The 18,096-nt window shown below is 45.1% G+C and overlaps 1 protein-coding gene across 1 annotated transcript in view; it reads left to right on the top strand.

Annotated features, from left to right (window-relative positions):
- phf2 (PHD finger protein 2) overlaps window positions 1–18,096 on the top strand; it is a 190,581-nt gene that overhangs the window by 154,363 nt on the left and 18,122 nt on the right. The window contains exons 15-19 of the mRNA XM_038812750.1: window positions 5,969–6,159; window positions 7,284–7,357; window positions 7,948–8,105; window positions 8,298–8,348; window positions 10,043–10,317. Coding sequence (XP_038668678.1) covers window positions 5,969–6,159; window positions 7,284–7,357; window positions 7,948–8,105; window positions 8,298–8,348; window positions 10,043–10,317 — 749 coding nt within the window. The remainder of the gene's footprint in view (window positions 1–5,968; window positions 6,160–7,283; window positions 7,358–7,947; window positions 8,106–8,297; window positions 8,349–10,042; window positions 10,318–18,096) is intronic.

The raw sequence follows: 18,096 nt of genomic DNA, 5'->3' as shown, positions 1-18,096 counted from the left end.
CATAGGCAGTGAAAACGGAAAACAGAAGCTACAAAGTACCTGTGAAGCAGCAAAAAATAGAAAGTCAGTCCAAGAAAACTAGAAGTCCCACAAACAATAATACTCAGGCTCTGACTTTGGTCCATGGGCCCTCCGTTCGGCACCAGTCCCTGATCCTTTGCGAACTCCATCGCCTCATCGGGGCGGTGGGGCCGTCGCGGCTGCCTCACCTGCACTCTGTATGCCCCATCTAGTTCCAGCGGCCGCGGAAAGGAGTTAGCCCTCACCAGCTGCTGCAATAGGTCTGCCACAAACGTCGTGGCGTCCGCACCTTCGGCCCCCTCTGGGAGGCTAATAACTCTCAAATTTTTTCTGCGGGCTGTTTTCCTGGTCTTCAAGCCTGTCAAGCAGCCTTCTCTGTCGCTCCTTCAACCCATCTATCTCTATTGCAGTGATCGTTTGTGTGTCCGCCTGTTCCTCCACCACTTGCTCCAGCTCCTTGACCTTTTTGTCCTGGGCCTCTAGCCTTTGGTTCACTTGCTCCACCGCTTTCTGAAGCGGTTCTAAGTTATCCCGCTTCGTATCTTCAAAACTTCCTTTTATGACCTGCAGCATATTGTCCAGCGCTGCTTGGATCATCTGGTCCGTGGTCCGTACATCAGCCATCTTTGGTCCCAGGTCAGCTCCCACACCACTTTGTCTCTGCCCCTTCCTTTCCTGCTTTCGCTGCTTTCTGCTCTTCTTTATTTCCATACAACTCCGCATGCTTCAATCAGCAACTATGTGGCCGTCTTTTCACGCGCTCAAAAGTTCCGAAAAGTCAGGAAACCAGGTCCAAAAAGCCAGCCGTAATGAGAACCACGGAATGTGCGACTCACTCCCTCATAGCTGCCACCGGAAGTCAATAAAGGGGCAATTTAGCGTGGCTAATCCACCTAACCTGCACATCTTTGGGTTGTGGGGGTGAAACCCACGCAGACATGGGGAGAATGTGCAAACTCCACACGGAAAATGACCCAGGGCCGGGATTCGAACCCGGGTCCTCAGCATCGCAGTCCCAGTGCTGACCACTGCGCCACATGCCACCTTCAGCTTTTGGTTACCTGACCTAATATCTTTTTACGTGGCTCGGTGTCACGCTTTGTTTTATAATGCATCTGTGAAGCACCTTGGGATGTTTCATCAAATTAAAGGTGCTATATAAATAGAATTGTTGTTGTACTCATTGCCATCAAGATGACAATGGGATTATTTACAGCAGGAAGGGGTTGTTTTCATATTGAAAATTAATCCCCACCCTGACCTCTTGCATCTTGTAATGGTGGTGTTAACATTAAACGTATTGTTTCTGCGGATTAGTTACAGCTTTCTGTTAATAACTGCATCAACTGTTTAAATCCTGTGCGACAGGTCAGAACAAAATTCTGATCTCAGAATTGTTTGAAGTTTGTGAAAACTAAAATGATTAAAATTTTCATCCTGATGGTGAGCTTAATAATGGATTTACAATAATTATCTTACACTTTCTCCAAAATCTCTTATTTAAATACACAGAAATGATTGAATTGCATTCGCAGTGAACTGGCAAATTAGGTTAAGGGATGGGATCAATGGAGATGCAGCAGCAAATATTTGAAGGGATATTTTAGAATGCACAGAATAAGTATATTCGAACCAGTAAGAAAAAGTCCCAAGAGGAGGAAACACCATTTGTGATTAACTGGCAAGGTTAAAGAAAAGACATATATGTGTACAAAGACAGGTGGAAGGTCAGTAGATTGGACAGAATATAAGGAACAGCAAAGGATTATTAAAGGATTAATAAGGAGGGGGAAAAAATTAGAGTATGAGCGAAAGCTAGCCAGAAATATAAAAACAGATAGTAAGAGTTTCTATAAATATTTTAAACAGAAACAAGTTAACAAAGTGAGCATTGGTCCTATAGAAAGTGTGTTTGGAGAATTGATAGTGGTAACAAGGAAATGGCAGATGAATTGAACAGGTATTTTGCATCAGTCGTCACTATAGAGTATACAAGCAATAGTCCAGAAGCAGTTATAAATCAAGAAATGGAAAGGAGGGAGGTCAGCAGAGATGTCAGCAGAGAGGTCAGCAGAGGGCAGCAGGGTAGCATGGTGGTTAGCATAAATGCTTCACAGCTCCAGGGTCCCAGGTTCGATTCCCGGCTGGGTCACTGTCTGTGTGGAGTCTGCACGTCCTCCCCCTGTGTGCGTGGGTTTCCTCCGGGTGCTCCTGTTTCCTCCCACAGTCCAAAGATGTGCGGGTTAGGTGGATTGGCCATGCTAAATTGCCCGTAGTGTCCTAATAAAAGTAAGGTTGGGGGGGGGGGGGGGGGGTTGTTGGGTTACGGGTATAGGGTGGATACGTGGGTTTGAGTAGGGTGATCATGGCTCGGCACAACATTGAGGGCCGAAGGGCCTGTTCTGTGCTGTACTGTTCTATGTTCTATGTTTTATGTGGTACTCAGTAAATTGGTGGAGCTGTCTCCTGACAAGTGCACAGGTCCTGCTGGGCTTCATAGGGTATTAATAGTTGATGCATTAGTTTTAATTTTCCAAAACGCCCTAGATTCGGGGAAGGTCCCACCAGGTTGGAAGGGAGGACACAGAAAGTGGGAAACTACAGGCTAGTTAGCCTAACATCTGTCATAGGGAAAATGTTAGAAACTATTATTAAAGAAGTTATAGAGTACTTAGATAAGTTCAAGGTAATCAGGCAGTCAAGTTAACATGGTTTTGTGAAAAATGATCATGTTAATCAACTTATTGGAGTTATTTGAGGGAGCAACATGTGTTGTGGATAAAGGGGAACCAGTGGATGTAGTGTACTTGGGTTTCTCGAAGGCATTTAATAAAATGCCACATCAAAGATTATTGCAGAATTAAGAACTTATGGTATAGTGGATAGCGTTGGCATGGATAGAAGATTGGCTGGCTAACAGGAATCAGAGTAGGCATAATTGGGTATTTTTCAGGTTGGCAAGATGTAACAAGTGGTGTGCCATAGGGATCAGTGCTGGGACCTCAACTGTTTACAGTTACTATGAATGACTTGGATTAAGGGATGGATGGCATGGTTGCCAAATTTGCTGATAATGCAAAGATAAGTAGGAGAGTAAGTTGTGAAGAGGACATAATGAGGGTACAAAAAGATGTAGGGCACGATTTAACGGAAATGAAACAGAGCTCCGTGTCGATCATGTTTAGTTGGGTGTTTCCCAGAGCTGGCAGCACTGAGAACTATTGAATGGGACTCTGCTTCATTTTGGAACCTCGGCAAGCCCCACCAAGGCCGCACTTGGTCCCATTTCCTGCACTAACGAGCTCTGCTCGCCAGCCCGATCTCTAGACACCTCCAACTCACGACCTCCAGATCCCCCAAGGCCCCAACTCCTCTCCTCATATCCCCCCCCATCCCCCCCCCCCCCCCCCCCCCCCCCAATCCCCCATCCCTCTGGAACCTGACCTCAATGGGCAGGTTAAGATAGGTTAAACATTGATAGGTTAAGTGAGTGCGCAATTTTTGACCCATTAGGGATTTGGGGGGGATTATGAGAATCTTGGGGGAATTTGGCCGGTTCTCAGGGTACAAATTGAATATGGGTAAAAGTGAGGTTTTTGTGATCCAGGCGAGGGGGCAGGAGAGGAGACTGGGGGAGTTGCTGTTTGAAGTGGTGGGAGGGAGTTTCCGTTATTTGGGAATTCAGGTGGGACAGGGTGGGAGCAGTTACATAAATTAAATTTGATCCAGCTAGTTGAACAAATGAAGGAGGACTTGCGGTGTGGGAGCGAGTAGGGGCAGCATCATGTAAGGGCACAAGTTTGGGGGCATTGGTAACGGCTCCTTTGCCGTTCTCACCGGCCCGGTACTCCACAAGCCCGGTGGTAGTGGCGACCCTGAGAGTCTGGGGGCAGTGGCGCAAGCATATGGGAGTGGAGGGAGCGTCGGTGTGAGCTCCAATTTATGGTAATCACCGGTTTGTCCCGGGGAAGCTGGATGGGGGGGGCGGGGTTCCGGGGGGTGGCAGAGAGCAGGGATCTATTTATTGATGGGAGCTTTCCATGTTTAGAGGATTTTGAAGAGGAGTTTGAATTGCCGGGAGGGAATGGGTTTCGATATCTGCACATAAGGGATTTTGTGCGAAGGCAGTTTGCAACCTTTCTGCTTCTACCGCCACAGGGGATACAGGACAAAGTAGTTTCTAAAATGGGGCTGGGGAAGGTGAAGGTTTGGGATATCTCTACTGAACTCATGGAGTGGGAGGAAACTCAGATAGGTGAGCTAAAGCGTAAATGGGAAGATGAGCTGGGAGGGGAGGTAGAGGATGGTCTGTGGGAAGATGCTCTCAGCAGAGTCAACACGTTCTCATCACGTGCCAGGCTCAGCCTCATACAATTCAAGGTGGTTCACCGGGCACACATGACGGTGGCCAGGATGAGCAAGTTTTTTGGGATCGAGGACAAGTGTGTGAGGTGTGCGGGAGGGCCAGCAAGCCATGTCCATATGTTTTGGGCATGCCCGAAGCGTAGGGGATACTGGCAGGGATTTGCGGATGTCATGTGCACGGTACTAAAAACAAGGGTGGCGCCAAGTCCAAAGATGCCAATTTTCAAGTGTCGGAAGATCCGGGAGTCCAGGGGGCGAGAGAGGCTGACGTTTTGGTCTTAGCCTCCTTGGTAGCCCAGAGATGGATCTTATTAGCGTGGAGGGACGCAAAGCCCCCAAAATCAGGGGTTTGAGTTATGACATGGCCGGGTTTCTCAGATTTGAAAAAATTAAGTTCGCCCTGAGAGGATCAACTTTAGGGTTTGTCCAAAGGTGGCAGCCGTTTATCAACTTCCTAGGAGAAAACTAAACTGTCAGCAGATTCAATAAGGGGGCGGGGGGCTTTAGGGGGTAGGGGGAAAGTTAGGTTATTTTGTGTTTAGAGCAGGCAGGAAAAATGGGAGATGGAGGGATGTGTTAAGCACTGAACTATGTGTACATTTGTATTTGTATTGTTATAAAATCATAAATGCTTTAATAAAATGCTTTTTTTTAAAAAGTGAATGCGCAAAGATCTGGCAATTGGAGTATGATGTGGGAAAATGTGAAATTGTCCCTTTTGGCAGGAAGACTAAACGAGGAGCATATTATTCTGAATGGTGGGAGATTGTAGAGCTCGGAGATACTGAGGGATCTGGGTGTCTTAGTGCAAAAGGCTAGTATATAGGTACAACAACGAATTAGGAAAGTGAACAGAATATTCAAATTTATTGTGAGGGGAATTGACTACAAAAGAAGGTAGGTTTGCTTCAGTTATACCGAGCACGAGTAAGACCACATCTGGAGTGCTCTGTACAGTATTGGTCACCATATTCAGGAAGGCTATAAATACATTGCAAATAATTCCGAGAAGGCTTACCAAATCAATACCTGAAATATGCTGGTTGTCTTATAGGAACGGTTGGACAAGCTAGGTGTGTGTCCACTGGAGTTTAGAAGAGTAAGAAGTGATTTGATTGAAACATGGAAATTCCTGAAGGGTCTTGACAGGGTGGATGTGAAGGATGTTTCTTCTTGCAGGCAAATCTGCAACTATGGTTCACTGTTTAAAAATAAGGGGTCGTCCATTTAAAGCAGAGATGAGGAGAAATATTTTCTCTTAGAGGGTGGTGAGTGTTTGGAACTGTCTTTTTGAAAAGGTGGGGGACGAAGGGTCTTTGAATATATTCATGGAAGAGTTGGACAGATTCTTAGTAAGCAAAGGGGTGGTAGGTTATCGGAGGTTGGCGGGATGCAAGTTTGAAGTTACTATCCGGTCAGCCATGATCTTGTTAAATAAATGATGGATCAGGCTCGAGGGGCTGAATGGCTGACTCCTGCTCCTTGTTCATATATTCGTCTCAGAAAAGTGAATATTTTTGCTTTCCATTGTTGATAATATAGAAAAACAATTTTTTGGCACCTAAACATTGTATTTCAACAGTTGTAAAGGAGTGAAAACTCACACCAAATCTGTCAAGTCTGATCACGTGTTTGGGTGTTTACAAAATATTAAAGAAGACAAACCGAAACCAGTAAGAGATGAATATGAGTATGTTTCGGATGATGGCGAATTGCAGATTGATGAGTTTCCTATAAGAAGAAAGAAGACTGCTTCTAAAAGAAGTTTAACATGTAAGTAATTTTTTCAAAAAAGTTTTATATTTTCACACTGAAGTATAAATCTGTATAATAGGGCTAATGACAAGGAATGCATCATGTACATTTAAGAGATTTGATATTCTTTCTTTGGAATGCTTTGCAAGGTATTGAACAAGTCGCAATTTGCCTTCTCGAACTAGAATCATAGAATTTACAGTGCAGAAGGAGGCCATTCCACCCGTCGAGTCTGCACCAACCCTTGGAAAGAGGACCCTACCCAAGCCCATGTCTCCACCCTATTTCTGTAACCCAGTAACATCACCTAACCTTTTGGGCACTAGGGCCAATTTAGCATGGCCAATCCTCCTAATCTGCACTTCTTTGGACAGTGGCAGGAAACCTGAGCACCCGGAGGAAACCCATGCAGACACAGGGAGAATGTGCAAACTCCACACAGACATGGTCACCCGAGGCTGGAATTGAACCTGGGACCCTGGAGCTGTGAGATAGTGAAACTAGCAAGAATTGGACAGGCTGGCAGCATAAGATAACTGATGTACAATTAAGGTGCAACGGGCTGGCAGGGAATGGCAATGTGTGTGCACAAAAGGAGCTGTGAGAGTTGAATGGGGAGTAGAGAGTGGGGGAGGCAGGATAATAGGACGGAGTGAACTTATGAAGGGATTTAAACATGGAAAAGAATTTTAAATTTGAACTCTTATAGTGTTGGTGCCAGTGAGGACAGGAGTGAGTGGAATCTGTGGTGGATTGGGACACAGACAGCTGCAGAAGTTTGAATGATCGAAAGTTTACAGATATTTGAGGATGGTAAACCAGCTAGCAGAGAATTGACATAGTCAACCTGCAGGTGCCAACGGTGTGATGAGGGTTTCATCAGTTGAGCTGTAGCAGTGGCAGATGCAGGGGATGCTTCAGAAGCAGGAGATCTCTGTAATGGAGAGGACAATGGTGTTAGAAGCTGAACTTTGGATCACTTAGGATGCCGAGGTTGCAGACTAACTGTTTTGGCCTGAGGGAGTGGCCTGGGAGTGGAATGGAATTAATGGTGAGCATGAAGCTTGTTGACACTGAAGATGACTGCTTCGGTCTTCCCAATTCTTGACCCTTTTTAACCCATTAACTATCTTTTTTGACAGTTCTATCAAAGACCAAAGAGAGTGTTGGACATGCTGAAATGAAGGAACCTGTGATTCAACAAAGTTCTAACAAGGTATATCAACACATATTCACCAATTACTTGTGGAATTAATTTTCAAAGCTTAGGCTAATAAAACTGACAGTGGTTTTGCTGTTACTTGTCAGCTGAACACAAAGCTTTATTTGCAACAATGTGACAAATTGTCCTGATAACATGGTGAGGATGTGCCGACTCCCGTGGCGGGCTTTTCAGAGGCGGCACATCTGATCCCACCGATGTCTACACTGGTTAGAATGGTTTGCCTGTCTCATCGCAGGGGTGGGGGCTGCCTTAAGCGGAACTGGAAGATCCTGTTAGTAGGAAGGGCCGGAAAATCCCACTCCTGATGCTAGAGGCAAATCTCCCAGCTGTACTGCTTCGGACACACCATTGTTTACGTTCGAGCCAGCAGCTGACATGTGTGATCTGGGATTCTACTGTTGTATATGGGAGATTTGTGAACTTCTGGTAGAATTGAAGCAACGGTCACTACACTAAAATGTTAATTAATAATTGCCTGTGATGAATAAGGCAAGTCGACTTATCATTTCTTGTTTTATATTCTTGTTATCAATTGCAATTCATTTCTATTCTGACAATTTTATTTATGGGTTCACCTGTAGGATAACAACTCCTCCGATGACGATTCGCTTCATATTGATACTGAGGCAAAGCCAGATCCTAGTACTGACAAAAAGACTGAAACAGGCAGTTCTGCCGGCATACTAGATCTGCTACAAGCCAGCAAACAGGTTGGCGGACTTGAGTACAGTGGAAACAGGTACGGATCATGATTCCAAGGAATAGAATTTAGAGATTTGATAAGCTGCATTTGACCAGTAAATTTTAATAGCTATGGTATTAAAAAAGTTATCTATTTGTTAAGGAGTATTATATTAATATAAATTAATGTAATTCACTTAATACAGATATTTGATCTGACAAAATCTTCTCGCATGTTTTTTTTTTACAGCAAGGTTGTTAAAGTAGCAAAAGTCACCAACTGTGACACCACTGACTTCAGGTACCAATAATATCCTAAGAGAGTTAAATTTAGTAATTATAGATAAATGGAAAACAATTTGGGCTGAAAAGCAAATGAAAAAGTGGAAAACATCAGGGGCAAGGTTCCCCGGCCTCCCAGCCATGTGTTTTTCGGCAGTGGGAGGTTGTTCGCTGGTGGCAGGATTCTCTGTTCCCGCTGCTGTCAGTGGGAATTCCCATTGAAGCCACCACATGCCGTTGGGAAACTGGCAAATGGGGGTGCACTGCCGGCAAGGACCAGAGAATCCCGCCCCCTGCAAACGACTGGTGAATTCCGGCCCAGTTGTAAACTTACGAGGGTTGATGTGATACTTTAGTCCAAGATATTTGGTTCATTTCTTAGATACTCAGTTACACAAATTGTTTGCAAATTTCCAAACTTTATTTTGATTATGGAAAGCAACAAAGGGAAAATCCATTGTTTAAATCTTTAAATTACATGTACTTTGAGTCAGACTTCGCTAAACAATAAATAGATAGTAATTTTTATGGGTTTCCAAAGTAAACTGCCATAAATATTCATAGTATAATAGAAACTTACAGTACATAAGGAGGCCATTTTGCAGCTTGCTTTTGTAGCTCTAAGAAAGTGCAGCCGTGCTTAGTCCCACCGTCTCACTTTTTGCCTATAACCCTGTAAAAATATATCCAACATTACTTTAAAATTATTGATGGAATCGACTTCCATCGCCGTTTCAGGTGGGGCATTCCCAATCCTGACAACACTCTTATTGGCATATGACTTTTATCGCTTTTGATTACAAAACTTTCTGGTATTGCCCTGGGCACTTCCCATTTGAGGTTGCTTAGTATTTGAATTTGATGGTCCGTTTGGATTGTTTGAGGTTACAAATAAGCAAACAGAACATGAAAATGGATTTAAAAATAAATGTGAGTTTGTGCTGGATGTGCAGATGCTATGTTTAAATCTGACAGGAAATTTATGTGACCTGGTGTATAGCAAATTTTAAAAATGCATCTGGATATTTTTTAATTTTAGGAATTTATTGTAAGAACAAATGCCCCATAAATCTAATTTGCAAGATTGTGGATTGAGGAGATACTGAATAGCATAGGTCTCAACTTCAAACCTGATTTCTGTTTTCAGCTTTTGAAATCAGAACGAAAAAATGTTACTTCCTAATTTTTTTCCTTGTGTGTAACATGTGCAAATTTATAAGGATGAAAATTCTGAAGTTGAGTTAAGAACCCCAGGGATTTGGAAGTGCAACTAAGGAATGGTAGAACCCGGGTTCAGATCCATGATTCCCATGAACATTTTCACTGCAGTAAACAGAATAAAGGGCCTCTCCAGAGATGAAATGAGAATCCGAGTTCACTCAGTCTAACCATTATACATATAATGTGGACAGTTGTGAGCAGAGAAGTTAAAGAACAAAATGAAATATTTATACCTAAAAAATGAAAAAATTTCTCAGGGTGCAGTTTTGAAATAAAGTTACAATTTTGATCCATTTTTACTTTGAGTACAGTTGGTTTTTCAGTTATCTGGGGATTAATACGGAAACTGGCTAATTCACACTATGTAGTGCAGTGTTTTAGCAGGCTGTGAGAATAAAAGTAAAGCTGTAAAATATAGTACCATTGTTAGTCAGTTACTAGTTAACCCACTTTCTCTTAGAGAATCATAGAACACTTTTCCTTCCATTTCAGCCAACCGCCAGCCTCACCCAGCACCCAAGAAGCCATCCAGGGAATGTTATCCATGGCAAATCTTCAGTCCTCAGACTCCTGCTTGCAAACTTCATGGACCAGTAACCAAGTTAAAAATAACTCATCCATAATTCAAGGATCAAAGAAAACTGGTAGCAACGTTAATAAGCACACAGGGAAACGTTTAGTCAAAAGCACGACGCAGAGTATTATTGACATTAATGATTATGAAGACCAGGACAGCTTGGGAGCATGTTTCAAAGATTCTGAATATGGTAAGAACGTTTGATTAGTGACCGTGATGTAACTGATCTAATAGTTTGATGCAAAGAACACCAAAGCAGTAGTGCAGAACAACGGTTGGCTAACAGCTGTTATTCAAAGTTATCTTGCACTGAGATCAACCAACTTTAAAGAAAAGATCTTCCTAATATACCTTGGCATTCCAAAGTTTGTAAATTTGTTTAACTGAGTTCTCCATTTAGCTCTTAAATCATTAGAAACTAATGAAACAGCAGACCTTTGAAGATGAGTGTTAAATTTTTTTTTAATAGAGAAATTTAGTGTAGGCAATTATTTTTTTCCAATTAAGGGGCAATTTAGTGTGGCCAATCCACCTAACCAGCACATCTTTGGGTTGTGGGGGGTGAAACCCACGCAGACATGGGGAGAATGTGCAAACTTCACACGAACAGTGACCCAGGGCCGGGATTCAAACCCGGGTCCTCAGCGCCGCAGTCCCAGTGCTAATCACTGCGCCACAAGCCACCCTAGTGTTAAAATATTTAGCAACGATTATTGCCCTTTTAACTGCTGAGTATTTTCAACTTTTACAGTCCGTACAGTTGTATAACACACAATGGGCTGGACTTTCTATCTGGGGTTGGGAACCTGATGCACGGGTAACTGACAGGTCACAATCTGGCCCAGTGCGTTGGCGTGATGCTCTTTTTAAAAGTAAAATTTATAAATTGACCAGGGGTGAGTTTGGCAACCAGTGAATTTGACTGAAAGTGGCATTTGCTGAGGACAAGCCGCAGAAGAGTGCTGATCAGGCTGATACTAGCACAGGCAGGCGTCCATGGGCAACATCAAGGTTTCTGATGCCTTTTTTGAGATCTGACGGGGTAATTGTGGACCAGAGCATAAATGTCCGAGACCAACTGTCTGGATTGGCATGGTCTCCTATGGCATGGGAACGCTGCCATTTGTCACCAGCTGACTCGTGGGTGGTGCATCCGATGTCTCAGGTAGCGCCTTCTTCACCTTGCAGGCTCTCTCTCTGCTCCTCTGGCCTCCCCCTTCCCAGGAAAGGGGCTGCTGAAAGCTCCTGCTCACTACTCTGTCCAATGTCAAAGTCTCCTAGAGCCATCTCCAGTCCATGAATAATGCTTATTTGTTCAGCAGGGTTTTCTTTGCCAACCTCTGCTGTCCTGGTGAAGGCAGCAGCCAGGTGCCACTCTCCGGGCTTCAACCTCGTGCAGGTGAAAACACAAATATCTCAGTGATACTACCTCTGTCACATGTTGAGCAGCTGAACTTGGTAGTCCCTCTTAAATTATTTGACCAGTGTATCCATTAACCCTGATGGCTCCCCACTCTATACATTGTCAGCTTCGCCCACAGCGGTGTCCAGAAGCAATTCAGTATCCAGTCAAATTTATGCATGGTAGGATTCGCAAGGGATTCAGTGATTAAACCCATTATTCGGCCACCACCTTGAAGTTTCTCAGACACAACATACTTCCTGAGCCTGACAATTAAAAATTCAAAACTACTCCATGAGGCCTGTTAATGAGCTCATCAATTAGCTCAACAAATGCTTAATTGGAAGCATGTGGATTCCAGAGTTCGTCCTCATTGAAAATCGTACCGCATCCTGGAGGAGGCAGGACCTTCTGGACAACCGATTTTCAAACCGCATCCGCTTTAGTTCTTGCCCGCTGCATTTGAAAATTGAGGCCAAGGTGTAGGGAATCTAAGTGCGTTGTCTTTTAATGCCTTTTAACCTTGTGCTGAGAATCATAAAATAGCAACAAAAGCACTTTGATTTTTGGAGTTGTTCCTGAGACTTATTTATATTGTACAGCTTTCAAGATGATTTACCTCCTCTGCTTCGTCCCCCAGCCCATAAATTTATGTTGTCCAATGAGATTAGAGACACTGTAAGACATGACAGAACACTTTCTTAACATATCAGGTCTAAATAATATAAAGTCATAGGCCCTGTAATTCTGACTGTGGCTATTGTAGTGACCGCCATCATTTCGACTTGTCTTTCTTCATTGTCTGAGTTGCATTTATTCTTTACATCTTTTGATTGGGAAGGAAGGTTTCTTCCAATTACACTTTAGCAAATCCATGAGAAATGCACCAAAAGCATCCAGTGTGAATGCAAGCCGGTCTACCTACTATTCAAATTAGAAGAGAAAGTCTGGGGCTGAATCCTCAGTTTGGGAGACTATGGTCTCCCGCTACTGCTTGGTGTGGCACCCAGAAGTGATTTGGCATTCTTTGCCATACAAATGTATGCATGGTAGGGATCGGCTGTGATTCCTGCTATCGGGCCACTATTTTGAACGGGCGGCTCGATAGCGAGGTCCTTTGGCTACTGCCACCCCCCCACAATGCACATTTTGTGTCACCCTCCCCCCCCCTCCCCATAACACACGCATGTGGATGACCTGATCCCCCCCCCCCCCCCCCCAAACTCACCAGAGAACACTCCTCCATCAGAGAAACACCCCCTCCCACCAGACACCACCGCTCCCACCAGAGGCCATCCCCCTCTACTGTGGGGGGGGTTCTTTGCCATGGGGGGCAAGGGGGGGTTTCCTTTTTATAGGTGGGGTGGACAGGATTTGAATTATGGGGGAGGGTGGCACTCAAATGGACTTTGGGAGCATCTACTTTAAATACTTACCCCTTAGCCCACTGCGAGGTCCAATGTAGTAGGGCCATGCGGGCAAATATTTGTACCAATCCACACCGTATGAATCCCGGCTCAGAATCACGGAGGCCTGGAGAATCTGATGTCATTTTGGTTAATAGGATGCAAATGGATCATTTTGATTCATTTGTATCCTCCTGCTGATGCTGCTGCCAGTGGGAGCCCGCAGCACTGAAAACAAATTGGGGCGGGCGGCGATCCTGTTTTTCCGAGACGCGGCATTCTCCGCTCCATTGGGAACTCCACTACAGATGTTGGAGAATCTAGCCCCACGGTGTTGGGCATCAGCAAGGAGGTATAGGAATTCAAAGTAACTTATTACATTCCAGGAAGCTATCTTGACTCTGTTGTCATTTTTCTTCCTTGCACGATGTTTATCTTTCTCGATCTATACAGAGATGACTCGGGCCTCACCTGTATATTCTGAGCCAGCTGTCTGTGCTGTCACACCTCTCGAGGCAATTTTCCCTTCAAAAAGATTGAATTTTGGACCATTTGCCTCAATGGCAGTGGACTTGGGTAAATCCTGGAAGGTGATGGAGGAGAGAGGGGCTGGGGGTGGGGGTGGGGAGAGGTGTGGAAATCGTGACTGTCAGAAGTGTTGTGGAACTGGGAGGAGTATTTCTGCTTCTTCTGAATCTATATTAGCAGTCTAAGAATACTCTTGCTTACCTGTTTGGTGGTGAATATTTGCTAGGCTGCATCCATGCTAGCAAAACATGAGTGGGACAGGTCAAGATCTTGGCCTGCTCAGGGCAGATCTATTTCCTTAAGGGGTCCGAGAAAACGCGATAGATTCTCCTCATTAAGATAGGCAAGGGGCCTGGATTCCTGAAAGTTGTCCTGGAGTGATATGCTGGTGGACTGTTTTTCAGGGGTCCCTGGGTGAGGACATAATCCTGCAAAATCAGGAATTTTTCTCTAATTTTCCACCTGGAAAACGGTGCAACCTTGAAGGTTTTCTACCAACATTACAGGCTGGAATTTACATACCCAAATCGGGGGCACGGCACCACAAAACCACCACCACCACCATGCTAATGAAAAACTCAGCGTGCTGATGATATTCCGATAATACTCCATCTCACCAGACTCCCAAATTGTGGAAGGCGAACGGGTGTGGCAATTAGCAGTATGAGCACCATTTTCAAATCACTAATGAACAAGCTATGAAGCTAGTTAATAGCCCAATTGTGTGCAATTTTTCATTGCCTGCTGTGTTTTTTGGGAGTTGGACAAGCAAATGTTTGGGAGTCCTTTGTTGCAGCCATAACGAAGTGGCATAAGGGTGATAGAAAAGGCCTGCCTCCAGACCATTGTTGAATTTTGCTGGGGGACGTGGCAGTGTCTGTATTTTATTTACTGACTTTATATTTTTTATTGAGAATTCAATACAAATTAAAGACAAAATCTGTGCGCAGGGGCCCTTTACAAATCTAATGTTGCCCCTCGGCCACTGGACATCCCGGCCTACACTGCTGATTGGCCACCCAGCCCCACTTTACATCTATAATTGGCCTCCTTCCTGCCAGGTGGCCACTAATTGGCGATCTGAAGTTTGATTGAACCAGAAGAGACAACGGGGCAGGAGTGAGCGGACCATTCAGATTGCATTCCGCCCTCTTCACTCTGCTGAGAAACACAAAATTGATCCCGATGTTTTATTGCAAGGTGATACTTTGATTGTATTTTCTAAAGAAAAGTCCTGAAATATTCTTTTTTTTTCTAGAATGTGAACACCTAAAACTAAACATATTGAAGCAAAAATAAATATTCTTTATGTTTTAAAATTGTCATCACTTTAATGTCTATATGCCACATTATTTTTTAAAAATATTTTATTTCCTATAAACAAACAAAAACAGAAGAATAACCAAACAACTTTATCAACTTTACAACTTTATAAAAACTAATACCCACTCCCCACACCACCTCGTTTCCCTAATATCACCCCTTTCTCACATCCTGCCTTCGTAACTCCCCCGACCCTTCAAACCTCCTGAAAGAAATCAATAAACGGCTTCCACCTCCGGGTGAACCCAGCCACCGACACCCTCAAGCCGAACTTAACCGTCTCCATCCTCAGGAATTCCGCCCGGTTGCTCACCCACACTCCCCCGCTTTTGGCGGCTGAGTCCCGCCACCTGAGCAAAATCCGTCTCTGGGCTATCAGGGAGGCAAAGGCCAAAACATCAGCCTCTCTCACCCCTGGACTCCCGGGTCTTCTGACATCACAAATGTCGCCACCTCTGGGCCACCTCCACACCCAGCACCTTGGACATCAAGTTCGAGAACCCTTACCAGAACCACCTCCGTCTTGGACACGCCCAGAACATGTGGACACGATTCACCAGGTCATCCGCATACAATGAGACCCTGTGCTCCATGCCCTGCCCCTGCTCAATCCCTTGATGACCGAAGCGCCATCGCCAGCGGCTCTATTGCCAAGGCGAAGAGCAATGGGGAGAGCTGGCGCCCCTGCCTCATCCCACGATGCAGCACAAAGTACCCCGAACTCACTCAGTTCGTCCACACACTTACGACCGGCGCCTTATACAGCAACCGAACCCAATTCACAACCCTCTGCCTAAACCACCCCAACACCTGCAGCAAACGGCTTTTTGCCGAGGTAAAGAGGCAACTATTGTGACCCTAACTACTGTCCCAGTTCAATCCCGCCAAGTCATTGATCATCACCTGCAACACCTCGCCTATGGCACCGGAGCAGTTTGGGTCACCAAATGGATGACAGCACGGATTGCCCCATTGCGTTCACTTCCCGGACCTCACCACATGCGGGCGCCCCGAGTCTGCTCCCTCTGCTGACCAGGCCACCGACTCCCACATGCACCGTATTCTCCGATGGAGGACACATGTTGTTGTTCTGACGAAGGAGGGTGGCCTGCTTTTGAGGGATCTTCAAAACGGCCACATTGGGGTGTAAAAGTAAAAATGCTGTCCTGCAGCTATGTACAGTGGCCAGGCATCAACATCAACATCGAGAACCTAGCCCAATAATGTGGCCTGTGCCAGAAACACCAGTAGCTGCCGCCAGCAGCCTCTCATCACCCCTGGGGATGGCCCAGGTGACGTTGGCCTAGGTTACACACCGATTCTGCTGGATCTTTCCAAGGGACAATGTCCCTGATCCTGGTTGACACCCAATCCAAATGGATGGACATGCACTGAATGCTCTTGATGACCTAAACTAGTATGGCAGGGGGTTGGGTACCGGAGCAATAGGTCAGAAGGTGAAAAAATTGAGGGAGAACTAGGAAATAGGGCCAGTATGGCTCTGAGGAAGAGCAGACAGGGAGATGTTGCTGAACACAGCAGGACTGGTGGCCTGAAGTGCATATGTTTTAATGCAAGAAGTATAACAGGTGAGGCAGGTGAACTTAGAGCTTGGATTAGTACTTGGAACTATGATGTTGTTGCCAATACACAGACCTGGTTGAGGGAAGGACAGGATTGGCAGGTAAACGTTCCAGGATTTAGATGTTTCAGGCAGGATAGAGTGGGATGTAAAAGGGGTGGAGGAGTTGCGCTACTGGTTAGGGAGAATATCACAGCTGTACTGCGGGAGGGCACCTTAGAGGGCAGCGAGGCTATATGGCTAGAGATCAGGAATAAGATGGGCGCAGTCACAATGCTGGGGGTTTACTACAGGCCTCCCAACAGCCAGCGGGAGATAAAGGAGCAGATAGGTAGACAGATTTTGGAAAGCAGCAAAAAGCAACTGGGTTGTTGTGATGGGAGACTTTAACTTCCCCAATATTGATTGGGACTCACTTAGTGCAAGGGGCTTGGACGGGGCAGTTTGTAAGGAGCATCCAGGAGGGCTTCTTAAAACAATGTGTAGATAGTCCAACTCTGGAAGGGGCTGTACTAGACCTGGTATTAGGGAATGAGCCCGGCCAGGTGGTAGAAGTTTCAGTAGGGGAGCATTTCGGGAATAGTGACCACAATTCAGTAAGTTTTAAAGTGCTGGTGGACAAGGAAGTGCTGGTGGACAAGGATAAGAGTGGTCCAAGGGTGAATGTGCTAAATTGGGGGAAGGCTAATGATAACAATATTGGACAGGAACTGAAGAACCGAGATTGGGGGTGGATGTTTGAGGGTAAATCAACATCTGACATGTGGGAGGCTTTCAAATGTCAGTTGAAAGGAATTCAGGACCCGCATGTTCCTGTGCGGAAGAAGGATAGATACTGCAAATTTCAGGAAATTTGGATAACGAGAGATATTGTAGGCCTCGTCAAAAAGAAAAAGGAGGCATTTGTCAGGGCTAGAAGGCTGGGAACAGACAAAGCCTGTGTGGAATATAAGGAAAGTAGGAAGGAACTTAAGCAAGGAGTCAGGAGGGCTAAAAGGGGTCACTAAAAGTCATTGGCAAATAGGGTTAAGGAAAATCCCACGGCTTTTTACACATACATAAAAAGTAAGAGGGTAGCCAGGGAAAGGGTGGGTCTACTGAAGGACAGGCGAGGGAATCTATGTGTGGAGCCAGAGGAAATGGGTGAGGTACCAAATGAATACTCTGCATCAGTAGACACTAAAAAGAAGGAATTAGTGGATGTTGAGTCTGGAGAAGGATGTGTAGATAGCCTGGGTCACATTGAGATCCAAAAAATGAGGTGTTGGGTGTCTTGAGGTGGCCCCAGGGCCTGATGGCATCTACCCCAGAATACTGAAGGAGGCAAGAGAGGAAATTACTGAGGCATTGGCAGAAATCTTTGGATCCTCACTGTCTTTAGGTGATGTCCCGGAGGACTGGAGAATAGCCAATGTTGTTCCTTTGTTTAAGAAGGGTAGCAAGGATAAATCCAGGGAACTACAGGCCGGTGAGCCTTACGTCAGTGGTAGGGAAATTACTGGAGAGAATTCTTCGAGACAGGATCTACTCCCATCTGGAAGCAAATGGACGTATTAGTGAGAGGCAGCACGGTTTTGTGAAGGGGAGGTTGTGTTTTTCGAGGAGGTCACAAAGATTATTGATGCAGGTAGGACAGTGGATGTTGTCTATATGGACTTCAGTAAGGCCTTTGACAAGGTCCCTCATGGCAGGCTGGTACAAAAGGTGAAGTCACACGGGATCAGGGGT

Source organism: Scyliorhinus canicula, chromosome 11 (genome assembly GCF_902713615.1).
Source record: "Scyliorhinus canicula chromosome 11, sScyCan1.1, whole genome shotgun sequence".
NCBI classification, from domain to species: Eukaryota; Metazoa; Chordata; class Chondrichthyes; order Carcharhiniformes; family Scyliorhinidae; genus Scyliorhinus; species Scyliorhinus canicula.
This window is presented reverse-complemented; position numbering and strand designations above follow the sequence as displayed.